The sequence below is a fragment of the Symphodus melops genome (assembly GCF_947650265.1).
Source record: "Symphodus melops genome assembly, chromosome: 16".
In the NCBI taxonomy this organism is placed as follows: Eukaryota; Metazoa; Chordata; class Actinopteri; order Labriformes; family Labridae; genus Symphodus; species Symphodus melops.
Genome location: NC_136706.1, coordinates 6,521,893 through 6,549,407, shown reverse-complemented (window position 1 = coordinate 6,549,407; position 27,515 = coordinate 6,521,893). Strand labels below are relative to the sequence as shown.

At 39.3% G+C, this 27,515-nt stretch overlaps 2 protein-coding genes across 2 annotated transcripts; one reads left to right on the top strand and one right to left on the bottom strand.

Annotated features, from left to right (window-relative positions):
- Positions 1-13,197: 13,197 nt before the first annotated feature.
- On the bottom strand, positions 13,198-14,705 carry b3galt9 (beta-1,3-galactosyltransferase 9). The gene is made up of 2 exons (XM_079364979.1): positions 14,689-14,705; positions 13,198-14,586 (listed from the first exon to the last, which is right to left on the bottom strand). The coding sequence occupies exons 1-2, from the start codon at positions 14,692-14,694 to the stop codon at positions 13,504-13,506; spliced, it is 1,089 nt and encodes a 362-aa protein (XP_079221105.1). The 5' UTR covers positions 14,695-14,705; the 3' UTR covers positions 13,198-13,503.
- Positions 14,706-16,143: 1,438 nt separating this feature from the next.
- On the top strand, positions 16,144-23,580 carry psmd5 (proteasome 26S subunit, non-ATPase 5). Its single transcript, XM_079364057.1, has 10 exons — positions 16,144-16,352; positions 17,012-17,156; positions 17,242-17,355; positions 17,452-17,580; positions 20,289-20,398; positions 20,516-20,658; positions 20,815-21,006; positions 21,232-21,341; positions 21,453-21,593; positions 21,726-23,580. The coding sequence occupies exons 1-10, from the start codon at positions 16,180-16,182 to the stop codon at positions 21,981-21,983; spliced, it is 1,515 nt and encodes a 504-aa protein (XP_079220183.1). The 5' UTR covers positions 16,144-16,179; the 3' UTR covers positions 21,984-23,580.
- Positions 23,581-27,515: the final 3,935 nt, after the last annotated feature.

Below are 27,515 nucleotides of genomic sequence, written 5' to 3'. Positions count from 1 at the left end.
GCTGCCCCTAGCATCTTTATCAGAGCATTCAGAGTGTTTATTCAGCTGCTCTGGAAGCTACTATTTAACAAAGTCAGCCAATACAGTTCAGCAAGGTGCTGAATGTTGCTGCTCCAGGACAACAAGTATAAACTGGAGAGGGTGGAAGTCAAAGCCCAGGTAGACAGAGTAACCAGTGACGCAGATCACCTTGATGCTGTAGGCTAAGTATCTGTAGATAATTAGTCAAACTGACAATAAAAAAAACAAATACTAACTGTACATTGTTTTTGGAAATGATACTTATGATGTCCCTATATTCCTAGTATGATCAGACTTTTGCTTTGATTTAAAATAAAAAAGGAAATTGAATTAATCAATACCAAGAAATCACATTAACCAGCAACCAAGAATCATGATACAAATGAATTGGGACAAAAGCATACAGTATCATTTGGCACTGATTTCTACTAGGTTTTGTAGAAATGGCCTCCTCTTCTGTTAGACTAACAGAGACCCTTCAAACTCCTCTCCTCCTAGTGCCAGACTGTCTACTACTCTAACCGATTGTTTAACCCAACACACATTACCAATGATCCTTAGCTAAAATAAATACTAGTAATGACAATACTTACCTGCAGTGTATTTAGGTATGAAAGACCTAAACCATCAGACAGTATATGGGGTGACTGGAGGATGAGGGGAATGTAATGTTTCCATCAGACTGGTTGCTTATTTCTGCCGGATAAATAAGCACCCATTGCTGCTCTAACCCCTTCATTCTTATAGTTTCTAATCTGACAACTACACTTTCTGCTCCATTCTTAAAGTCATACTGTAGAATTATGTAGACTTACAGCGAAGCTCAAAGGATGAACTCAGAATTTTTTTTTAAAAATACATTCAATTTTCCAGTGAAAAGAACATCCAATTGAATTGGGCTTTTTTCTGTAGTTTCTGCAGCAGGTCAGCATTTTTGTTCTGAGTGAAATGTTCATGCAACACACACACCTCAGTATTGTTAAACTCTTCCCGACAGCAAAAACGTTTGTTTCTATTTTTCTTCTTTTAAAAGCCAACATTCCTCCAACCTTCAACCTTTATAGTTAAAGTAAAAGAGTTTTAATGTTCCCAGGCGAATGTCTGAGACTCAAGTTCATATGAGAGTGTATAAATGATAATGATACAGCAGGATCTGACATTTAGGATGTAGAGAATCTGTGAGAACGCAGGAAAAAGTGCTGGGTGTAGAGGCTAGGCTCTGCATGATGTGCCCACAAAGACATCTGTGAGAAGAACCGAACAAATTTGGGTTGGAGAATTACAAAATACTGTAGTTCAGTTGGTTAAAGGCACCACAGTTGCACTCATTTGTAGATGGTTGTTTAAAGTTATTGTTTCATTCCAAGATTCCTAATTCACAAAACTTCATCATCCAAAGCCTGATATCCCAATAACTAATGTCAGCAGTCAGATCATTGATGTTGCAGCTCAAAACATGACTTTGTGTATGCCTGCAGTCATTAAATTAAATCTGCATTATTCCCTCCTGTTGAGTGATTTAACAACTCAATAAGTGTTAGAATCTGGAAACGATCATGTTTTTTTAAACAGTCTTTAAACAGATGCAAGTTCCAAGGCGAGAAATACATCATCAAAATATTTAGGAAATAATTACAGCACAGTATGAATGATAGCCTCTCATGGGCTTGTTCCATAACATCACTGTAACTGTGACTGCTTTTATTGCACATTTCCAAAGTCTTGCCTCACATTGTCTTCTTTGTGAGTTAAAAGCTGGTTTCCACTTTCTCATCCAGTGAATGACACATTAGAAGATTTATGTTTGCTACCAGAAAAGCTAGGATGACTGTGAATTGAACTGGTTTATATGATGTTGAACTGTATTCACGTGTCTTGGTGTATTTCCCATCCAAGATTAGATGCTTGCTTTTTTATTTATGAGTTTATTTTGTTTTATATGGTCTAATGAAGAGCGTAGTACAGAGTTTCTAAGCCTTTTTTGGATGTTGCCCCATTTTTTTGGTCCCAAAGTTCTCATAAATTGTAGTTTTCCTGAATTTTGAGTTCAGTTCAAGCTACCTTTCTATTCTGTTTATGCACTCTGGCATACATCTTACTGCAATAAAGGTTGAACCTTGGAAAAGTTGTTGTTTTTTCAGTCTGACAGGAGCATAGTATAGCTGTTTTGTCAGAGTTCCTTTTTCCATGGTTTACCAAATTACAACAGCGACCGACACTTCAAAGCGTTTCTGTGAGTCACATTTTTGCGTATACGAAAAGTAGCAGAGAGAAAAAGAGCATTGACTATTGTCAGTGAAGTTTCCCTCAAAAACTCCCAGCGATGGAAGTTTTTGTTGATCCGTGTTTAATTCAGTTGTATCATTATGCACAACTCACACACGTGCATTATCAACAAACACAAGCTAACTAAGGAATTAAATCATAAAAACATTTTCTAGAAGCTGGAGTTGTGTACTGAAGCTATCTCCTGCCAACGCAGTCATACAACCCACATTTCAAACATGTAAGCAGTCCTTTGAATGAAAATAAAACTAGTGCCAGTACTCCTCTCATCCACCTGTTGTCAGTGTGTCACACAAACACAGAACCTTTGCATCACCATGCTCACAGTGTGGAAAGCTTTTAGAAGAGGCTCCTAGACAGCAGCAGGAGTAATGGGCTGTCAAAGAGCTGTGTCATCATCCAACTCTGCTCCAGTTAGTGTCCTCTTTTAGCCCCTTTGGCACTAGGCCAACTTAGCCATCATGTACATTTTTACTCCACTTTGCCTCTTTTGTTCAACAATATAGTGAATGGCGAGTTTGCGTAAATCTGACATTGCACTCTAGCGAAAACACTAGTGAGTTGCAAGTCATGTAAACAGAGCCAAGTGTCACACCTAACAGCGTGGCCAATGGGTAATTTTTTAGGTGCTATTATTATACGCCGATACAAGCTGTAAGCTGTGAGGAGGACAGGAAGTGGTAGTGGCAGCTGTTGAAAGAGCCATTTCCTGAAGGGGTCAACTTTCAGACTGTGATTGGCCCTCATGTTATGCCCCCCTTGTAGACTGCACAGCAAACATCAATGGATGAGGCTGCAATTTGGATTTGTATGAGCTCTAAAAAAAAACATCTGCATATAAGTGCAGATAACATGAAGACAAAGTAATGGCATCTATACTACTATATATACTACTACTAATTTTTTTTTAAACTGCCAGTTGCATTGTAAACAATGGCACAAGATGTTTTGACCAGATAGCTTTGATGACTTATTTGAATAACAGCTGACAACACAGAAGCCTTAGTAAACTCTCCCACAGGATATTCCATCACTGCGAGAGAGTTGAGGAGACTGGTAAAACGTGAGTTAAGCACTCTTGTTTTATTTATTTCTCTTTGGCTTTGATCCTTTTTATTTGACAGGACGGTGGATTGGGTAGAAGATCGAGATGAGAGAGTGGGGAATACAATTCAGGAATAGAGCCACAGGTTGGACTGTCTGGAAAGATAAACCTCGTGAACCAAAGCAGAACGTTCTTACCTCCGGGATATTTCAAGACATGACATCAGCTCCCCATGCAAAATTCATTGTGATGATGATGGATCACAATGACTATCTAGTTAAATAGTGAACTGGCCTTTCTGGAAAAAAGCCTTCCATGCTAATGACAGAGAGAATGATTGTTCTACAAATAAAACAACCTCTCTGTGGCCGTGGCTTCCTTTGTGTGTAACTGGACTGCCACCATACATGCAACCATGTTGCTCTGCGGCTCTGGCACATGTGACTGAGTGTAGCCTTAGTGACTTCTACTTGCATTGAATACAGTCTCTATGTGGCTCTGTTATTTCTGTGGGAGGGAGGGAGCCAGAGAGACTGGCCCCTCCATTTCCAGTTGCAGTCAACGAGCGTCGGCCCTCTCGCAGAACAGGAGGCTGTGAAACGCTTAGAGCTCCTTGCGTGTTCGGGTAAACACCCTCTTTTGGTCCAGGGCCCCTCCAAGGGTCAATACACTGTTACATCACAAAAGCTGGATTCATGGTTAGTTGCTCTAAGGTCTAAAGGAGGAGAAGAAGGGCACAGTGCTGCCTCTCATTTGCTCTTTGTCACTTTCATTCGACTCGTGCAGCTATAGCTCCCCGCATCATTATCTTGGTCCCCTCTAATCTTTCACTCACGTCCTCTCCAATTAAACCAAAATCCATTCTTTCATTTCATACCTCTCCACTTTCATTAACACCACACTTGTGAATGTTTTTTCTTCCCTTTTCGTTCTTTTTAATTTTAGCAAAACCTTGTCTTTCTGTCTCTCTTATTTCCTGTATGCAGGTAAATGAAGGCTCTGAGAACTTATAGTGACTGCAGCCAGCTGCTGCATACACCACATCTTAAAAAGCACAAAGCCTTATGGAGAGGTAGAAGTGAAGAAAGGAAAAGATTTGTCTTTTTGTCCGACACACCATTCGCAATTTGATCCGCAAAGTTGCAAAAAATATAACCTGCCTTGAACGCCTTTGAATCTTCACTGGATTAGTTTTTAGGTCAAACTAAAATCTCATTTTTTATTTTGAATGCATTTCAAAAAAGTGTGCATTTCACAAGCCTTAAACAGACCAGACTGCATTATGTTGATGTCGCGCTTGAGAGGGATTCATCCCAAGGAGGACTAACACTACCTCTTGTGGTTGAATGTGCACAATGCATGCTGCAGAATGACTCGATCCATTCATAAAGGTTTGATGTGATTGTAAATACCTCACAGTTGAATAAAACAAAGGGACTGCTGAAAAAACAATAAACCAAACGCACATGACTGTAAACCTATAGAGAGTAAATTGTGTAATAAATTAAAAACAAGAGACTACATCAATCCCATCTCTTAATCCACTTGGACATAGAGATAGCTTGTTACAGAAAGTCTAATAGTCCAGAGACAGAGAAAATTAGTAGCTAGCAACGGCCTACTATATTTTTCTTTGAGCATATACAATAATTAACTTTATATATATGTTCCAGGACCCAGTGCTTAGCCATCCCCAGCTGTATATTTGTGGTGCCAGCAGCCATGCTGAGGCCACTGTCATTTCCCCACAGGGACTCAAGTCCTCTGCAGCCTTGTCTCGTATGGGGCCTCCTGGCTTGAACCGCCACACTTGTTTCAGTAAACCAAACCCTAATGATAGGCTTGTCTAAAGCTGGAGTCAGTAAAAATGCCTCTGGGCACTTGTGTTTGTCTATGTCTATTTCCTATATCTTCTGCTCTGAGTTTATGTGCGCTTTTCCTCTAGATTCCAGGTTTCTGCTTCCGGGAGAAAATGTTATTTCAGCCATTAAAAAAATTGCAAGTTTGACATTTGTCCCGTGCTGTTTCTGGTTTCAGCTACTGAAATAGAAGGTAAGTATGCAATTTATAAAAGTCGATTCACTCCTTCCCTTTCTCAGAAGCAGGCAGGATGCACGCTCAACTGAAACCCTGGTGGGGCCCTGTTTTTTTCTCTTTTTTTCTGAGCCTATTTTCAATGGGACCTTTCTACAAAACTCATTAATATCATAGTACAGTCACACCTATATTTGCTAGCTGAACTTCCTGTTGAAATCCAAACAGGTCAGAAAGAGACAGATGGACTTTTGAGAATTCCCCACGTTTGCCGCCCACTAGAACAGCAGGCCTGTGTAGCGCTGGCGCTCGGTCTTATGAAGGGCACTCACTAAGCGCTCACTGAGCCTCGTTTCACAGAAACATCCATCAAAAGGCTTCATTTAACTAGAGATGAAAGATGAGCTTTTTAACTCCTTCCTCTACCCTAAGCCTGGCCTGTTGACTTTCTCACCTGTTTACGTTCTGATGCATAAACATCGAAAGCACCGTCTGTACGAGGGGCTCCATCTTTCTCATGATTAGTTATAGTCTGCATGATGAAAAAAACATATTGCCCATGTGCTTGATTAAATGAATGCTCTGTTTTTCACAGGCTACAACTCACTTTAAGAACACATACTGTATGTTAGGATGTGTAGGCCGTACCTATGCAGTGAACAACAGCATCACTCTTGGTCAGATGCACAGAATTCAACTCCTGGACAAATTGCAATTGTGCCTAGTTGTAAAGAACACCGGTCAGTGTGACCCACTAACACTAGCATATAGATTGTTTTTGTGAACTAAAGTAAAATGCATTTTCTGTCATGGTGCATGTGGTCACTATGTATCTTTTACACCTGCATAAGGGATTCAGGTAACTGTATAACAATACTGTGCAATATCATTTTCACATGTTTATGTGTGGTCATTTCAAGGCTCACAATAATATTGTTTATAATAATTTGGGGTCGTGGAAGAACCTGAAAGGTATCAATCAGACGTTGATCTATGAGTTTAAGTTAATCCACAGTCTCTGCTTAATCTCACAGCTGTCTTTGGCTAGACTTAAGTTCATGATTCAAAACGTTTAGCTTCCTCTAACTAAAGAGTTATAATGAAAAACTACGTTTTGTTAAATCTTTCAGCATTTGAAGTGCAGGTAACAACTCCTTTTTTTTTATTGATCCCTATAAAATGTTGCAGTTTACATGCTACCATGAGCAAGATAACAGCCTTCAGGGGACAAACATGGTACTTAGAGTCTTAGATGTTCAGAAGCAGCACAATCATCAACAAACAGTCACAGGACTGACATGCATGTGCCACAAAACTGAGGCTCAGTTACTTAAATGAGGACATAGAGTATCCAACACATTTATATATGCATGGATATTACTTGTATAAAAATATAGAACATTCTACTTAAAAGGGTGGAGCACTTCCCGCCATTAAAATACTATATTCAAGCCATCCCAGGGTTCACAGGAATGTGTGTGGGTGAGTCTGATGCGTCTGCACTGTATGTCCAACGTAAACTGCAAACATGCATCAAACGAAGTGGCACCCCTCAAGCAAAATATGGCACCACACAGCACTGCGTACTCACACACAGCCTACACTGGTAAAACCTGCCTTTAACACTCCATAAAGTTACAGTCAGTTCTTCTTGATACTAATCTTTCAGAAAAATATGGAGGAGGGCCATTAAAAACATTTCTAATGAACCAAGTTCATTCAATATATACGTATATATAGATAAACTGTATGTTATACATAATACATGTGAAAATGATATTGCACTGTATAACATATGTTATATGTTATACAGTATATATGCAACTAATGACTATGTGTAATTAGTTATAAAGTTGTGCAAAGGATTATAAAGATATATTTTGCCATTACACATTGAACTTCTGTATGTAAAGTAACGTGGGGTCAAACCTGAGAAAGTTTTACATTACATTGAAATTACAGTGACATCAGAGCATGCAAAGGCCTGAATTGTGACTTTTAAACCAAAGGTCCAGGAACTAAAGGAACATTTTGTTGAACATCATAAATCTTGACAATTTAATTTAATCCCGACTGCTCACATCTTTTAAAGGTAGTGCCCAGAGATTGTATTACTTTTGCAAATAGTCTGCATTAAAACCCATGATTAACCTGATATCATTAGTGATGATGATGTTGGCCTGATGATGGCATCATCTCTCAAACCTGAAAAAACCTTTACCAATTATTTCTCACAGGCCTTACAGTACTAGACTCCCAAGAACAAGTCAAATCATCCTCATGCGTAAAATAGGTTTTAGAAAATGTCTTAACTCCCAGCTGGGTTGTAAGATGAAAGCCAGATGAGATGAGTGACAACCCTTTAAATCAACAGTAGAGATACACACCCAGCAGTCTTTATATAGCAGTTGACCAACCTGAGGTGGGCCAGTCTACAACACAATACCAGGCCCTCAAATAACAGGTATCTGAGCCTCAAGAAACATACTCTGCTCATAGTGCCAGCACAACACTGGTGATTGCAAACTGGTCTGTACAATCTTTCTTTTCAGTCCCTGTTTCACTTGTGTTGTTGCATATCTGTCTGTGTAGTTACAAGTATGCAAGAGACTGTGGGAAAGACATAATTGATAGTGAAGATGAAACTTCCACTATTAAAAGCAAAAGAAAAATGAGACAAAATAGAGGGTTAGCATAACTTAGCAATACACAATAAGGCCAAACCAGTTTGCTGGCAACTTATCCAACAGACAGAATAATTTGGTACCAGAATAGAGCCTGTATAGTCGAGTACACACCAAGTCACAGCTATCATTACAAAAAAGTTGCTTCTCTTCACAATAAGAGACAATGGACATTGTTTCCTTAAACGGTTAGCATCCACTAAACACTGGAAAGGAATCCCAGTAAAAGAAAATTACAAACACAACATGTAGTTCTGGCAGGAAGACCAATAAAAAGTATAATGAGATGCCCTATGATAATGCACAGACGGATGATACCAGTAAAACCTGACGACCCATAGAAGTCGCAAATCTCAGTGCTATGAAACCTCTCGCAGTGGAAAAGCAGCTTACTGTAGTGTGTATCACGACTGGCTGGTTGAAAGTCCTCGCAGAAACAAAACTCTATTCAGGGCAGATTAAGATCACATTCTGAGGGAGGACAATGGGACCACTGATCTGGGGCCAGAAGAAATAGAGAAGATTACTTTACTGACCTTAGCTTGAGATTCCCCTTTTTCCTTCAGGCGACTGATGTTTCTAAAAAGAAACCAAAGACACTTGAGGTAAATCTTCAGGCCACGGGCGTTTTGAGTTGAGTGTCATAGGGTTTTAAAGATCCAAACCTGTCCCATCAGCTAAACTGATGGTGAAACCCTTTTCTGGTTACATCTGAAGTTTGAGTATGAATGTAGCATGAAGTTGTTCCTTGGTTTGGACAACAATAACCGTACAGTCTGTTTATAGGATGCCCATGTATTTAATGGGAGTAAGAAAGTAAGTGAAGTGATGAATCTCCATTAACTAAAGCTAAGATGCTCCGATTGTTCATAGTTTCGTAATTTGGGAAACTTGTTTCTTGAAATGTATACGTTTAAATGTTTGTACAGTTTATATTGTCATGTAATCTCTTTGCATCAAGTATTTTTGCTAACCATGCCAGCTGCATGAAATGGGAAGTGTTGATAGGTGAGATGGTTTTATTGGGAGACAGTTTTACAATGACTATTATTACAAGTTAAGCTTTCCTGTAAAACCTTTACAAACATACTGTACGATCCCTCTAGCTCCCTCACTTGTTCCCTCATATATAGAGTATGGCTTTAATATTTTCTCATACCAATTACAATGTTGAGTAGTAGTCAATGCTTATAAAAATAACAGCTAGTATAGTATAGTCGAAGATACCACATAGCCTCCACAAAGCTCATCAACATTTCCAGTTCACAACTCTCTGGTCACGTGACCTTACACACTCTGTAACAGATGAGCCTCCACCTGATTGTGACAGTGACTGAGGATCTCTTTAAAACTTCCCAGCAGAGCATCAATAATCTGACAGGCCCAGCTCCTTGGGAGGAAAACTGCTCGTTCCATTGGTTATCACCAAAAGTTAAATCGTTTTGAATGAGCTGCCCACTAAAGCCAGACTTTTGCACTGGTGAAAACAGGATCCAACCACATGTAACCTGCCAAGATTGTAGACACTGAAGACATCGAGGTTTTGTAACATTTCTGCAAGTCCAGGAAAAGCAAAAATACTTCAAATGTTATTCTTTTGCAATTCGACCCATAACATGTTTTATTTCCCCATTGACATGGCATCATTGGCTAGATAACACATTTATTTTGGTTGGAATGATTTTCTTAAAATAAGAATAAAATAAAAAAAAATAAAAATGAAAAAAACGTTAAATACAGTGACAAGTCTTAGGCTGTACCTGTGTGCCTTCCCTACTTGTTACATTGAGTATTATAATAAAATATGTATGCTTGATGGATGTATATTAAAGATGGAATATATTTTGGTATCAAAGTCTTTATGTAATTACACAACAAACTATACAATACAATAACTGAAACTGCACTGTACAAGAGGCAGGAAAACCTTGGCTTGGCAATGTTACCAAAACCTCAAGGAAGAGATTCAGAGTTTACAAAAAGGGAAAGTAGAAGAAACCACAGATGTCGTCAAAAAAAGAGGGTTTATCCCTGAGGTTAGTGCTTCTACGTAAATGTACGTGGGCTGCAGGACCACATGAACACTGAGCCTCTGATTTGTGCAGAAAACTCACGCAGATCTGTAAGGATTGTGTGCATGCGTATAAAAACGCACCCTGTATGTTCCCACGAATGATACATGTGCACAAACATGCAAAACCTAAATCCCAGACAATTATTTCTTTCATCAGTTGAGAGCCTATGACCCTCCCCTCAAATCAGTGGCTGTGACTCTGGAACCCCGGACTTGTCCCGTCAGTGTACATATTCTAAATAAACCAGTGTTTGATGAATCCTCCTCTGCAGAGGTGCATCTCTCTGAGGGTAAGCATTCATTAGATCACTGCACCACCCACATTCAGTTTACCGACCCCTCGACCTCACATTAACAATCTCAGCAGGCTGTGAAACTGTATGAGTGTGTGTGTGTGTGTGTGTGTGTGTGTGTGTGTGTGTGTGTGTGCGCGTGCATGCATTCAAAGTACACATGTGGTTTGGTTGGTCTGAAGGCTTTCCCGCCCTGCAGACCCTGTTTCCACTTTCTCCTGGAAAACCCTTCCAGACCTCAACAGAGATTTTGAGCCAGTATTTTAGCTTCTGTTGATGATTTTGAATAAAGAATAACTTCACTCACAAACACTTTTAGCAAATTTTTCAGTTCCACAGTAGCAAGAAAACAAACCAGCTCGTGGTTTTGGCCTTAAGAAAAATATGTTCCTTCTGTAAGTGTGGACATTATGCCACAAGTTGGATCTAACTTTTACGGTACCCAAACGGAACAGTTTAACATTCTTGAAATTATGCTTAGGCTAGTATGCCATGATTGAAACATTTTGACATTTTAATGTTAAGCAGAAGGCAAGAGGTTTAGCTCATCACAAGATGAAAACACATGAAGCAAGGTGGAACAGCAATCGTCAGTCAGTTAGAAATATGTCTCAACTGAAGCTTACGAATCAGCATGCTGTATCTTGTCTGTTAAATCCATTAAAGACTAAGTGGAAAAACCAACCTGGAAATTGGGGGGGTGTCAGTGTTGGACCATCTAGCCTGGACACCAACCATGGTTGCCTTAGACAAAGCAAAAGTAGCTGCTTCCCCTTCATTCATATGCAATTTTAGACTAAAAGCAATTTGTAGTTTAGGAGTGATATGCCTTTATTTTATTGATTTTTTAAACATTAGTGGGTTGGAGTAGGTGGTTTCAGAAACAGCCAGAATTTAAGAGAACTGAGATGTAGGGTGGGTATCATGTGGGCTGAGTCCAGGGATGTAAGGTGTTGATGCTAATTAATACAGATTCATCCTGGAGAGCGATCTGGGTTTAGACTGATGGTATGCCAGTCAAATTGCTGCTATGATTGGTCAGCAGCCAGAGTGATTGTAGACATGCTGAGTTGTTATTCTTTGGACACGTCAGTCTAATGTGGTGAGACAGGAAGCCAAGGAGATCTTTGCAAACACAGTGGAACCTGGCCAAGGTGGAGTCGAGAGTTGCTGTGTGAAACACTGGCCATAAAACAGAAGAGTGAGATCTGTGGAGCACCCAAACATTTTGTTCAAACAGCTTGTGATGTTGGGACAAAGGCTCAACCACCCACTTTTGTGGAATGTAGGGAGAGAAGAAGTACGATGAGAATCATTTCAAGGAAATTGTTTAGAATCTGACATGGAAGTGAGACAGACTGTCTGTCCTGTGGTTTACTATGCTCACACATTTAGGTTAAGCTAAACCCATCATAAATAACACCACAGTTTATTGCCATAAATGAAAAGTCTGGAAACAATTGCTGTAATTCTATTAACTGCTGCCTGTTAACTGAATAATGCCGGTTTGCACCAAATTCTAGTGGGATTTATTGATTACAGTCCTAAATACCAGTTTTTTTAGAAGAAGAATTGAAAATACCGTCCATCCTATCACATGTTCAAAGAGACTGCCAAGCATTTTGGTAAACTTTCCTTGCAGGCTAATCACAAACTACTTTGTAGGAAGATTGTTTGGAGCTGCTATACCTCATGTTGGCACTGGATGTCCCTCTTTGTGTGGCATGTTCAGTGAACAAGATCTTGCTCTGGAACTGGGATGGGAAATAAAACAATTTCTTGAAAACAGGTAGATATGTCAATAATGAATCACAATCTATAATTGAAGTTTACATACACATTGGACATAGGGGTTTCCTGGATTATAAAAGATTGAATACTTTCTTTTACAATATACCAACTTATTACTTGGGACATATTTCTCAGAGACAAGCTTAAACTCAAAATGTCTTAAAGTAGGATCTAGATGTCAGAATTAATGCTGTACCTTACCGCTGTTTTGTTCTGTTTAAAAAAAGATTCTCGTCAAACGTCACCCAAACAGCTGTTCTCAATTATCTTTGCTTGATTACACCCCCACTCAGAACTGTGTGGGCTTTGACGCCACGGGCGTATTTCATTGTCTCCCTGACTCACCTGTCTTAGGTCTTTTATAACTTACTGAAGTTGAGGAAATAATTTTAGCAGTCGGAAATGCGAGAAATTAAAAGGACAATGCAAGCACAATGAAATCCCTACATTACTAGTAAAAAAAACCCAAATGCCTACAGAAATACAAAACCCACTTATTGCATCTGTGGGCTTAAAACATAAAAGTGTGCCAGGTTCCAAACTTACTGTAGCACCTCAAGTCATCTAACTTTACTATAAGACACTGTATTTTAAGACACTGTCATTTCATTTCTATATTCTAAGATGACGTGCTGAGGATTGATTTGACTACTGTTTCTCTTGACAATCCTGTAAAAAATGTGATATGTTAATGTTACAATATACTGTTTTTGTTTTATACATTTGTACTCTTATTAGAAATGTTTAATAAAGAAAAAAAAACTTCCCCTTATTGGGCCTCCATTCTTTGTTGTATTAGCATTTTATTAACACTGATTATCAGGTAGATTTATTTTTAAATAAAGGACAAAAAGATCAACTTTGGAAGAACAAAATCATAAACAACAAAGCTATACGACAATCTTAATTGCAAATTCACATAAGCACACATAAATTACATATTTGAAACAGAGTAGGATAGCCTTTTCACAAAACTAAATCCTCAACAATAAGTTACAATGAGGATTGTCCAAAGTCTTTCAACCGAGTCAACAGCACGGCAAACCAAATAGGCCACTCTTTCCAAACTGATATACCAAAAATATATACTATTTCTACAACAGTCTTAATAAATGTCCTTGAATGCTTCTGAACTTAGAATTTAATACATGTTTTCTTATAAACCAAATTAACAACAAATGTGTTTCAATAGTTTCTGTCAGTCTCTATCTACTCTCACTCATACATGAACTAATTACACATCCTCCATCATTAGCCACGCCATTCAACTTGGCCTTAGGAGTTGAAAAGGGACAGTTTATCCAGGTATGTCAGGGCCTTGCAGGTCACAAGACCATAGTAGGTCTTTAAAAGTGAGCATCTCCCACCTTTCTGTCTCAGGTCTGCCCAAACTCTATCTAGTTCTTGGCTTCCCATCCCTGCTGAGCTGAACAGGTAGCGGTAGCAGCACGCATTGTATCGGATATGTTTCCCTCCAGAGAACCTGGCACTGTGGGTTGGTGCTACTCCAGCTTTCTGAGCACAAAGACCCACAAAAACATCAGTTGGTACAGGCGCACGGACTGCTGTGGACGCCACGTACACTTTTCGGACCACATCTTGGGATAGAACATAAGCTGTGTCATCACAGTATTCAGGCAGGTATTTGTCAGGGTACAAAGCTGGGGGAAGATAGCTTGGACTGTTGGGGTCTCTGTCAGGAGACTCTCTCTGGAGCACCCTACCAAGGTAGAGATCTTCAGGGTGTCTATGCAATCCGAGAAGGTATCCTCCAATTGCAGGGAGATTGACGAAGACAGAGTCCTTAGTAAGTAGAACAAAGCGCGCCATGGGACAGAAAGCAATCACCCAACGGAGAGCAAGAACCGTTTTTTCTGTTGGGCCACGGTGGGACGAGTCAGAAACAGCATGACCTTGCACCATGTCTCCATAGCGTTCAGATTCTGTCAGGAGGGTGTTTTGTGCAGCAGCCGTCTGAGTTGATCCTAAGAAGAAGAGAATCTGTGCAGGTAGGCCTTGGACCACTGTTTGATTGGCCCATGTCCTTCTGACTGCGTCTCTTTGTGTGCTGTTAGCTGTTGAACTGAAGACGAAAACGAGGAGGAAGAGATCAGAGTTCCTACAGACATCAGGGTTAGCAATGGGGTAGGCCCGGGATATGTTCCCTTTGACATTGCTCAGGTCTAATTTCCTTGCTTTTTCTCTTACATCAACAACTATGCCGTCAGTGTAGACCCCCGGTGTGGGCTGCAGGAGGTACTCCTCGACGAAGTCTGCGCCAAACAACAAAGCGTGGAAGAGGAGCACGTTGAAGAGGAGGAAACACCACTGGTGGGTACGCAGCTTGCACAGAGAGAACTGGAGCATGAGATGAAAAAAAGAGCATGAATCACAATAAATGTAGCAAATAGAACATGGGCAAAATTGTACGAGTTGGTAAGAATCGACAATGTACAGTACCTGCATGACACCTGCCTTAACAGCCTTGTCGTTTCTTGGCATTTATCAGCTGCTTGTGATGCCTCTGAAATCTCTCCTACAACAATGTGTGCTGACAGACAAGGTTTCCACTTTCATGAAACTCTAGTAGCAGCATGTAACTCTGCACCCCAACCCTGTCACATGCTTCATCAAGGGGAGTGTGTCCTGCATCATGCATACAAAGTTAATGATATTGAGAAGGAAAAGTTTGTTTACACCTGAAGAAATACAAATGTAATACTTTTAATGGTAGTTTTTTACTCATACAGTTTTTCCTAGAAAAAGTCAGCTTCTTAAAACTTCTTAAAATGATGTTCACTAATCTTCCGAACAATCTATGAATGAATAATGTATTATGTTTTGGTTTTCATTGTTTTTTTTAATGCAAATACTCTTTACAGCCAGAAACAACTAGCTTTCAGTGACTCTCGCCTGGAGGTTCAGATTTGTAGCTCTGTCACACGGTTTAAGAGTCCTTTAACACTGTCTGAAAATGTTGTTTCTACTGACCTCCAGTGTTTAACCTTTTACCTTGCTGCTACAGTTATTTAGAAATGTCCTCCAGCATGTTTACGTATGTCAGTTTCACTTAAACACAAACTTAAAACTTCATGTATAATAGTGTGTTTAAATAGCATGCATGAAATAAGCAGAGACATTTCAGAAGCAGCTTGGTGCACTTTGCCTAAACCCAGATGGATACAAAGGTATGCTTGTCGAAGTGCTGCTGAGAATTCTTACATGCCAAATGTATACAGCTCCTATTATCTGAGCTGTGGCCTGATGAGGAGAGATGGAAAGCTGTACAGCCACAATGGAAGTCAGCCAAGTTTCAGACTTTTAGTCTGTGAAGTAAGGTGAATCAGAGATCAGGAAGAGACTTTAAATCCAAATGTATTTACTGTTCCCCTATATTGAGATTAATTTAATTTTAGGTTACAGTCACATACTGTAGGTAATCAAGCAATATTTAAAGGACTAAACCATCAATCTTACTGTTGTAAGATGTGACTTCTCAAATGAAAACAGATGGGATGCCAGTTTTTTTTTAATTAACAAAAGTTGTACAATTTCTTGTAGGAATTTTACATATAGGCTATATGCCTACCATATTTTCAACAGTTTTTCTTTTTTTATTCCCATTGAACTATATGCCTGTTCTTACTCGAGCAAAGACTGAAAGCACAGCTGAACCTAGTCTACATTTTGTTTAAACATTAAATAAACTTTAATATTGCATTTGTGGTTAGAGTTTGTGTACTCCATGAGACAACTTTATTGTAAAATGTAAAGAAGTGGTTAATGGGTTTTAGGAAACCGTGCAATATGAGTTTCTCCATGTTAAAATAATACTCGCAGTGTCCCACTCGGGCCAGCAGGTGGCGGTAATGCTCAATAACGAGTCATTAGGCAGAAAACAAGGAGAAGAAGAAGAAGTAGGCAGTAGTTTTCCCCAAAACATTGAGAGTCATGGCTGCCACCGTTGAGAGTCTGCTGGAGGAAATCTCCTGTGTTGAAGATCCAATTGAGGAGCTTCAAAGTTTAAAAACAGCTTTAATATCGATACCTATCAGCGCTTTGAGGGACTCAGTGAGCGGACAGCGTTTCAGTGTGATATTCTCCCTATTAAACTCAAACAACAGGTCGGTTTGGCACAATGATTGTTTCCCCTGTATTACAACCTGCTGAGTCAGTCTTGTGTCAGTATTTTGGTGAATATCAGTAGCTGTTACTAGGAACATAAATATGGCTTTTCACCCAAAAGGGTGAGCCAGAAATCTAGCTGAGAGACGACACAGTGCTGTGCAGAAGCGGACTGAGACACAGTGTTTCTACTAAATGTTTGCATTTTAAAGTGGAATTAAAACCGCCAGCGTTCATTATTATGGTGTTTTGGATATGTTAATGCCATGTAAACTCCCGAAACTATTATCTCTTATCCACACAATTCTCCAGCTTAATGGCTGCACGCTGCAGATGTGCACAAGGACATTGATTCAGCTTTCTGGTCTAGTCCAGTATGGATGTGCAAACCCCTAAACTAGGAGAGAAAAAGAACTTGAGCTTAGATATGCAATGCCAAATTTCATGTTCTGTGCACTGGAGTATTACAGTATACATCACAAATGTTGCTTTGCGTTTGTGGTCTGACGATATGAGATTTTTTTTTTTTTTACAAATTCAACATGATGGTGTGAATTGTCTTTCTTTTTTCTTTTAGTCTATACAGACCAAATCATGAAGTAAATCATATAGAACAAAAAGGTGATTTTAAAGTAATGACTGGTATCTTTGTTAACAGGGAGCAGGTCGAGCTGTGTGTGGACATTCTTGAACGCATCTTGATGGCCCTCGGCCCATTGACTCTGGCTCAGAACTACAGAGTGGAGCTGCAGGGGGGTCTGAGCCATCCTAATGAAACTGTCAAGATACTTGCCTTATCACAGGTCAGCTGGTTTCACACACACACACACACACACACACAATAATCTCATGCCGCTGATATTGACATGACATGATTTTCTCTGTCAGATTGGGAGAATCGTGGAGCACCCCGACGCTGCAGCTGAAGTCCTCAACAACCATGACATTCTTGGAGCCGTGATCAGCTGCATTGGGGAGGAAAAGATGGCTGTGGCAAAACAGGTAATGACTGACGCTTTAAATGTTCTGCATTATGTTTGTCCACACTGTTTGCAGTTGTAAGTTTCTTTAGTGTGTGTGTGTGTTTGTTTGTTTAAGGCCATCCAGTCGTTGTCCAAAATGAGCCACTCCAAGCTCGGGTTGGACAAATTGTTCCAGAGCGACCTGCTGAAAGTTATGAAGGAGGTGATGGCCAAAAGTGACATCATCAGATACAGAATATATGAGGTAATTTAAACTGTGATTCGCTTGACTTGCATTGTGGCTGAAGACTCAAATACATCAACACTTGTGTGTATTTCTTGTGTGACATTTTGTCTGGATGGAATCAGTGAAAAGGATGACTAATCCTTACATGGCGTCATGCCAGCTTGTGGGCGTTTAGACTGCTTTCAGTCTGCAGAAGAAATGCTGTAAACAGTTTTTTTTTCCCTGCTTAGGTGTTACTGCAGTTTGTTCACAAATCAAATACATGTCTGATTTATTTCCGATCGGACCTTTGTTCTACCAGACTTATTTGAAATGTACACAAATTTTATATTTCTATAGAGAGACATATTGAACAAGTCTCTGCCAGCACTGACAGGTGGAATAAACAAACCTTTCGAATTTAAACTGTCTGTTAAGCTATTTAAATCACAACCCAGCACTCGTGTCTCTGTCTACTACTCAGTAAAACCTAGAGTCAAATATTTAGCGGTTGTAATCCATTGCAGGCAAGCTTGTAATAAGTGTACTTAAAGAGCATATTGCAGGTTAAAGACAAAACTTAACTAATCATAGGAAAATACGTTAACAATACTGTTTTTAAAGAAATTCTGAAATTAATAACCCACAGGGTCTCCTGGAGACGTTTTAGTACGTGTTCGCACGTCTTTGCTTTTTACTTCCGCATTCGGCTGTGACGTAACATAAGGGAGTCCCGCTGAATCCCCGTCTGTTTAACATAGAAAATCATGGATCCGAGTGTCACTCCCGTCAATAAAGAGGAAGAAGACATGTATTCCTTTACATATAATGGTCCACTGGCTTATTATTCTGAACCTGTTAAATGTGATAGAGAGCAGAAACAGGCAGGATTAAAGGAATAACGGCCTCAGGAGAGAAGTGAAGCTGTGGTGTGAGGTTTCTGTCAGCTCGCCATATATGGGCGAGTGCTGTGTTCACATCAGCATATGTAAAGTTTGTAATCACATTCAATCAATTAAAAAACTATTTGTAGAAGGTGCAAGTGACGATCATTCACCTTTACATTGTATGGGAGCTGCTTGTAAAAACGGCAAATCTGTACAACGTATTACGGTGCCGCGCTGTGCGCGCGCGAGAGAGAGAGCGAGAGAGAGAGAGAGAGAGAGAGACAGACAGACAGACATAGAACCCGATTACACGGCCTGTGCAAATGCAGCACCATGTCTTAATTGTTTATTCCTCATGCAGCCCAGTGCTCACGTTGTTATAGAAAATACAGTGTATGGTGCAGGATCACGGCGCACGTAATCCACACAAACATGCACAACAGCGCACACACTCCACAGTTTAATGCGTGCACATATATTAGGCTACTACAAAAAGTTTAAAGTTTTAATTGGATAGAGGACCGACGTAAAGCTTGTGTTTCTGTTTGTTTCCAAACCGCGCGTTCCGTCTTTTCCCACTGCGCACACACAAACACACACACACACACACACACACACACACACACACACTCCACAGTTTAATGCGTGCACATATATTAGGCTACTACAAAAAGTTTAAAGTTTTAATGGGATAAAGGACCGACAGAAGTAAAGGTTGTGTTTCGTTTCGTTTCCAAACTGCGCGTTCCGTCTTTCCCCACTGCGCACACACACAAACACACACACACACACACACACACGCGCACACACACACACGCGCTCTCTTGTAACAGAGTTGGATTTATAATAAATCGTATGACTACATATATTAAAACAGACTGTCCGGTGTCTATTACGCTCACACTAGAGAATATACAGAGGATTCCAGCAGATCAAATCATTAAACGCTTTCTGTCTGCGTATATAATATTTTATGTTAAACAGCCAGAGATTTAAATCATTAATAAGGAAACGTTTTTGTGTCTGATACCGAAATATTCAACGTGTCTGTTCGATCGTTTCTGAGGTTGTGAGAATAATTCACCAAAACACACTATGAATAATCAGCCACTTACACTGTGCACCTGAATGTGCGCCGCTCAAGTTACAAACTATAGCAGGGAGGCATCCTGTCTGTTCTCACTCACTACCACGTATCATCACACCTCTTTAATCATGTTTTAGCCTGTTTTTTTGTGCTTTAATTCTTTTGTGCTGCCTTCTAAATGTTTGTTTGTAAAGTGTTTGATGCTCTCGGTGCAAGACAAGTTCCCCCAGGGGCAATAAAGGCTTCATTCATTCATTCATACACGGACGCATAAAGCCATCAAAGCAGAGTCAGAGAACGGGACTCCCTCATGTTACGTCATATGACGCGTTGTTGAAAAAAAAGCACGTTCTAAACGGCTATGCTAAAACAGCCACTTTCTCCTCTAAATTAGAGCACTTATGTGTTGTAGAACATATTAAAAAAATAACCTACTTATTTTACAGCCATTAACAGACTATATAAAATATTAATTAAAAAAAATTTTTAACCTGCAATATGCTCTTTAACTGTTTAAATGAGGTATGTTTTACCTTACACTTACAGTCATGAGAAAGAAAGTTGCACAACGTCTCTCAGGGTTGATCAAGTTAACCTGTTGTCTTGGATGGAAATAAAAGTCCAAGGCTACATTCAAATGTCTCTATTGTGTCCACTCCAAGGCTTTTTCTTCCTTTTTTTTGGCATATCTCATGAAATGTATGCAATGTTTCTGTAAATCATAAATACATAACCAGCCAAATACATCCTCGTTCTTTTTTCGCTTCTTGCAGTTGGTGGTGGAAATCTCGTCTGTCTCTCCCATTTCCCTCGGATACTGCGCCAACAGTAGCTTCATCTCTCAGCTGCTTGCAGAGCTGACAGGAGACGATGTATTGATCAGGTGATGCAGCATACCCGAAAGAGGACAATACAACATTAAGAGATTCTATGTTGTGGTGCTACAGTCGTTTCAACGTTGAAATGATGTTCTCTTTTGCTTGCTCTGTTGTTTCTCCAGAGCCACAGCCATTGAGATGGTGACCACTCTGGCCAAGAGTCAGCATGGCCGCCAATATTTGGCCCAACAGGGAATAATGGACAAGATCTCCAATATGATCAGAGGAGCGGACACCGACCCCTTCTCCTCCCTCTACCTTCCTGGTGAGTCTCACGAGACAACATGCTCAAAGGATACACATATGTTTTTTTTAATTCAATAGGTGGATAGGTGAGTCATCCTTTTCAGATGTTCATCCTTACTAGAGTGTCGTTCAGCGCTGCATTTTTCATTCCCTGACACGCGTGATAATTATGCAGGTTTGGTGAAGTTCTTTGGGAACCTGGCCATCATGGACAGCCCTCAGCAGGTTTGTGAAACGTACCCGGTCTTCCAGAACAAAGTGTTTGAGATGGCTCTGGATCCGGATCCTGTGATGATCGGTGTTGCTCTGGACACTTTGGGTTTACTCGGATCGACTGTGGAGGGGAAGCAGGTCCTTCAAAAAACAGGTGAGCTCATTTTTCCAAGCTCTCCCCCAGTAAGAACCTTTTTTACTTATTGGTGTTTTTAAAAAAAAATGTATTTGGTAATGTTTCTTAATACTTAGAGTTTAACTAAAAGTGTTGTTTCTTTATGTGACAAATAAACATCCTGGCCCTCTTAAAGAATGTGTATATGTCTTATAAATCAAGCTCCTAACTTTGCATCTTTGTCACTGATTTTTCTTTCTTAAGGAGAAAAGTTTAAATCTGTGTTGTTACGAATGAGCCAGCTTGCCAGCTCTGGAGCCACGGAGCTCAGAGTGCGCAGCTTGGACGCCATATCACAACTCCTCACTCTACAGGTATTTATGTAACCGTTGGAAAAAAATTAAAACGTGAAATGTTTTTCTTTCAATCCCAACAACTGGGGAATACACATAATTAGTCTGTAAATTCTGAATGTTCTATTGCAGCCAGAGCAGCAGAACGAAGACCTTTTGGCACTGACAGAGTCTTGGTTCAAGCTTCTGTCCAACCAGCCCATTGACATGATTCGCGACATCAGCACTCAGCCGTTTCCAGAGCTGCATTGTGGGGCTTTACGGATATTCACTGTGAGTGCTGCTAATTGTTGTGTAACCTGTAAAGAAACGGCAGTACTGTAACCATCTGATATGGTTAATGCTTCAGTAAAAGCTACATCTTCAGTTTTTTTATTTTGTGGATATCTGTGTGCTTGTTTCCAGGCCATTGCTACTCAGCCGTGGGGTCAGAGATTAATGATCAGCTCTCCAAGCTTCATGGAATTTGTGTTGGATCGTTCAGCGGGTAAGACGAAGGAGGCCAAAGACGCAAAGTTTGAACTGGTGGGGGCGCTCGTGTGTTCGTCGACAGCAGCAGAGGTTCTTGGCAGCCAGCATTACATCCGGCTGAAGACGTATCTGAGAGAAGGGCCGTACTACATTTCAGCTGTGGCCTCGGTCAGCACAGAGGGAGCAGAATGAGGACAATACACACACACACACACACACACACACACACACACACACACACACACACACACACACACACACACACACACACACACACACACACACACACACACACACACACACACACACACACACACACACACACACACACACTTTGGTTTCTGGTTCATGTTTAAGTAACAGATAAGGGCCTGAATCATTTGGGTTAACATATACATACATAACGTGATGTGAACAAGAGTTTTTGTTCTGTTTTTATAAGGATGCATCTCGTACTGTTGATAACAGTACACACTTGGTTTCACTTAAAAACATTAGCGCTGTCTGTTAAACTATTTAAATCCCAACCCATCACTCGTGTCTCTGTCTACTACTCAGTCATGTCATACTTTAATAAAGATGTGGCAGCCTTCGATCCAGAGAGATCCATCATTTATAATATGATTCTCTATCAACCTCATCCTTGTTATCTTGGCTGCTAAATAATGTCAGTGGTCAAAATCAGAATAAAAGAAGAAATAAATGGATCTCTGCTGTAAATCTAAATGGAGTTCATAAAAGGATAGCTTAAGGACTTGTTTATTTACACACAAATACATTTTTCATCTTTTATACTTTCCTGAGACCTCATTGGGTTTATTCCAGACCTCCATTAAGTGTTTTTTCTCACACTGAATACAATTGTCAGACGTTTGTGACAGGATTTTAAACTCGTGATAAATATATTTACTCAGTTTTCATGAGTAAATCGAGCATTACAAGCCTCCACATCCTCTAACCAATGTAGGAGTTTTGACAATGAAAAGAACACAATTCAACCTAAAGGAATTAAGCGTCATAACGAATGTGTTCAGTAGCGAATTTTCTTTTTTTAAACATGGAAGACTTTGCTTGACAGTTTTTAGTTGGCAGAGAAAAGACAAGTGTTTCAGGAAAGTGTTAAATGGGGGGTAAAAAGTCAAACGATTTAAAGATAGCAGTAACAATAGAGATGTATTAAAGGCACTCGAGTTCAGTCTTATAAGTCCTGCGATTTTAATAAGACATATTTACCGTAAGAAGCATTGTGGGAACTGTAGGTGATGAGAGCCTTACCAGAATTGAAGAAAAAAAAGTAAATATTTTGAAATCTGAGGCTTCAATGTTAATGTCTGAGTCAAGCATCCTTCATAGAAAGCTAATATCAAATCACCCTTATACAGTTGGATCTCAGTTCAAGTTCTTGCAGCACTTATGTAATGAGATGACATTCATGGTTAATGGGTGCTTAACATACACACATCAAGGGTCCTGTCAAAACTGCCATATAACTATTGAAAAAGTTCCCATCATCACACCATCTGATATGTTTACATGTGTCTTGTTAAAAGGCTTTTACTAAATATTAAGCATCAATTAATAAAATGTAGAAATGTTCTCTGAAATCTTTTTTTTTTTTTTTCATGAAAGTGGGCTCATAAGGACCAAAAATGTCACTTCATGAATCAAATCCCTGCTCTTAATATTCAAACATTTATTCCATTGGTTTGTGTCAAAAGTATTTTTATTTTCTAAAGAAATGAAAATTGAGATTTTTTTTTTGTAATTAAAGAGGTTGTAGAATGAAAAATATTGTTTGCTAATTTGTCTTTTTTTTGCAACAAAGGCTGTCGCAAAAAAGAAATCCCAAAACAAAACCTTGAATTTTCTAAAAAAAAAAAAAAAAAAAAAAAGAACATGCAAACTTATTGACGGAGACTTTGGATTTGACACTGTTACTCGTCATTGATATTAATTTTAATTATTGATTTTAAAACGTTTGTCATACATGCTTAAATGTACAAAGTTACCAGTAGCTGTAGATTATCATCTCCACTAGAGGGCGACATCTCTTCTGTCTTACACTAAATGACAAACTGAGTGGGGGGTTGATACAGTCTTTTCTAAATACACAATGTATACAATTTCCCGTTATCCAATTGAAGTTGTACGCAAAGTCCGGTTTATTTTTTTAGCATCAAAATATGGAGAAAAAATAAACGTGAAAGCAGAACATTTCAAAAAATCACAGATTAAATATGAATATTATATAAGATAGACAGCTAGATAGATAGATAGATACTTCATTGATCCCGAGGGAAATTCAAGGCATCCAGTAGTAGTATACAGACAGGCAGGACACAAGACATAAAACAATAATAGAAAGAATACAGAAATAGTTAAGTCCAACTGATGTATACACAGATGAAAAAAATAGAAAAGGCCAGATCAGACTTAAAAAGTTAAGTCTGGAAATGACAGTGAACCCAAAACTCTGACCAGATGAAAAAGCCTCACAGCTACTTTTGTAAGCTTTGAACCAATTCATATGGTCTTTTTTTGTTGTTGCTGTTTGCCATTTTCAGAATTAAGATTGTATAAAGATGTGCAGTGGAGGGGTCAGCTTGGTGTGGGAGTACAAAGGTACCCACACACCAGATGGGGACTGTCATAGTGCAGGATTAAGGTCTGACTGAATATAGTAATTAAGCTCATGGGAGCTTTTTACAAGCTGAGTCCCTTTGCAAAATACTGATAACTAAACAGAGTTAAATAGAAAGATCTATAGTCCTCTGTCACATTGCTGCTGCTGTGCACACATTTGTAACTTTAAATTTGTGATACAGGTACAACTTCTGCCACATTACAGATTTAATATGTGGAATTTACTATTAAAGCAAATACTGCATTAATGACAATGTGGTATTAACTGTGTTTTACTACAGGACATAGTTTGCATTCAGCTAAGGTTAAACTCAGATATGGCAGCACATACACAATTATTTAATGTTGTAAAAAGAAACAACTAAAAAATATTCATGAATAAAACTGGTCATATTTACTGCAATACTTTTCTTTTTGTCACGTTTAATTCTACACAAGCATTTCCACTTTCTGTTAGTTCACACACACACACACACACGCGCGCACACACACACACACACACACACACACACACACACACACAACTACAAGAGAAAAGCATGAAATTAATGCATGATAAAAATGTCCTGTTTTGGTACAGAACATATTGATGCTATTGTTTGGCACTTGTAAGCAAGCAAAGAATTTAAAAAAAAAATAAAAATTGTACAGTATTTTTCACAGACAAAGGTCACATCAATAAAACAAAAAACAAACATACATATATTAAAAACAGGAGCAAATGAGTACTTACTGGGTAGCCATTGTAAAATGTTTTAGCAGCTTTTTAAAAGACTCAAAAGCGTCACAAAGACGTAACGAGCTGGGCAGGGAATTCCCAAGGATTTGTACTATGGCATCAAACACATGATCACCACAAGTAGTTACATTTTTAAGCAGGACTTTTAAATGTGTTGGATGATTTCAAGTATTAGTACAAGTATCTCCTCAACAAGTATTGTTGTTAGTCCTAAACAAAATAATTTGACAAAGTGATGCTTTTTTTATCTTAAGCAACACATAAAATGGTTATTGAGATATTTCTGCCATTACATGTATTAAAGACATAAGCCTTGTTCAGAACACATTTATCTTCATCCTTTATAGTCTGTAGACAAAACTCCACCTCAAACCCCGATGGAATAATCTCACACATGTGATTTTCCTCCAGCATTAAAAAAAAAAGACTTCCCACTTTGAGTCAGAGCGACTGACTCAATCCTGAACATCCATCATGAGCTTCAACTCCACAACAACCTCGTGTCAGCGTCTCCCCGGTGAATCATGTCACCTCACCCACGTCTCCTCTGTACTAGCTCCAGTTTGCGTCATCAAATAAACAGAGGCAAAACTGTCAAAATCTGAACATTTTATTTTTCATTTTTTCTTCTGGCATTTCTTCAAGTGGTCGATAACTAATCAACTTCAGTCGTTCGTTTTTTCTTCCTTCTGGAATGTTTTATGATTTAGCAGTATGTGTGTTTTTTCTCCTGATTGTACAATTACAACATAGACAAAAATCCATGTTAGACATGTTTAAGCCTTTTCTTTTTAGTTTTTCCATTGGTGTAGCTTTGTATCATACACTCTCGGGTTGTTCCTTTCATCTTCTGTGGTATAACTTCACATGTATAACCTCTCCCCTCAGAGGTCTCTTCATCTCAGTGTCCTCTGTATCCTGATGTCTGAGGACTCTTAGTTTGTTTCATCTCCCTAAAGAAAAAAATAATCTGTTACTTTACCTTTACAAACCTGAGAAACACTGACATCATCAGTCACAAGAGGATGCAAACTATAAGATTTAAAAAATTGACTTGCTTGTTGAATCACACTATCGTCATTAAGACTTTGTATTTTGTACCAGCCGGCTGTCCTGTGAGAACTTGTCAGCCATGAAGCCATTTGTTTTTCTTAAATGGTTTTCTCTTAATGTCAGTGTGTTGATTAAGTGTGTGCCATCATTTTCTTACATAACTACATACAGTACACTGCTGAAAAACAATTAAAGTAACCCTTAAACATCGCAGTGTAACCCCAATACAATTAAATTTAAGGGATGACAGTTTGTCTATTTAGGAAGCACAACAGATTGTGAATCAGTTTCAGTTGCTTTGGTGCAAAACTAGTGAATACAGGTGCAATGGAGAGGCAACCCCCCAAAAAGGGAATGCTTTTGCATGTTGTGGCCAGAAACAATTACTCCCTCCTTTTCCTTGTCAACACTGGAAGCGTGAGGCAGATTCTCAAGGAAAGCATATCCAAATTCAACAAGGTTTTCTGCTTCTCCCGGCCCAGTCTCAAAGTATGGAGGAGATACTTGGAGACCAGCAGGTACACGAGGAGAGCTGGACAGGGCCGTGGAAAGGCATTAACCTTATAGGAGGAGCGGTATCTGCTCCTTTGTGCAAGGAAGAACAGAAGGAGCACTGCCAGAGTCCAACAAATTGACCTCCAGGAGGCTACTGTAGGGCTTGTTTCTGGCCTAGTTGTCAGAAACATAGTCAATGCTGGTGGCTTGATGAGGAGACACAGTTCAAACTGAGCAAGTGACAGGCATATCAGAGTCTGGAGACACCATTAATAATCAAATGAATGCATAGATGGCATAAAGTATCTGCACAAACTGAAAGTAGTGGATCCACTTCTAAAACTAAAAAGCTACTACACCTGGTAGACGTGCAATAATAGTAACATTTAAGTGATGCAGTGTAAACTAGTGATAAACACATACGCACAATATCACATCAATTGAGATGGTTGAAACAGCTTGCAAAAATGTAGACAAATAAATCATGTTTCTTTGTTATAAAGAGGTTGAAAACAGTAAAGTCCAAAGTCTCAGTGCCCATGAAGGACTTATAGTTTCACCTTATAGAACTGCTAATACGCCAATTCTCCGCTAGATGGGGCTGATTTCTCTCTGCACATAAAGAGTTAGGTGGTAATTCAACAGTTATGTCATTAGTTGCTTGTGCACCAAGCTCAGGAATGAAAACTCATCACTGATATACTCAGTGCTGCAGATTGTTCCTTTACATCTTCTTTAATATTCCACCTGACCACTTTGGCAGACTAACTGAAACGCAAATGTCACAATCAGCA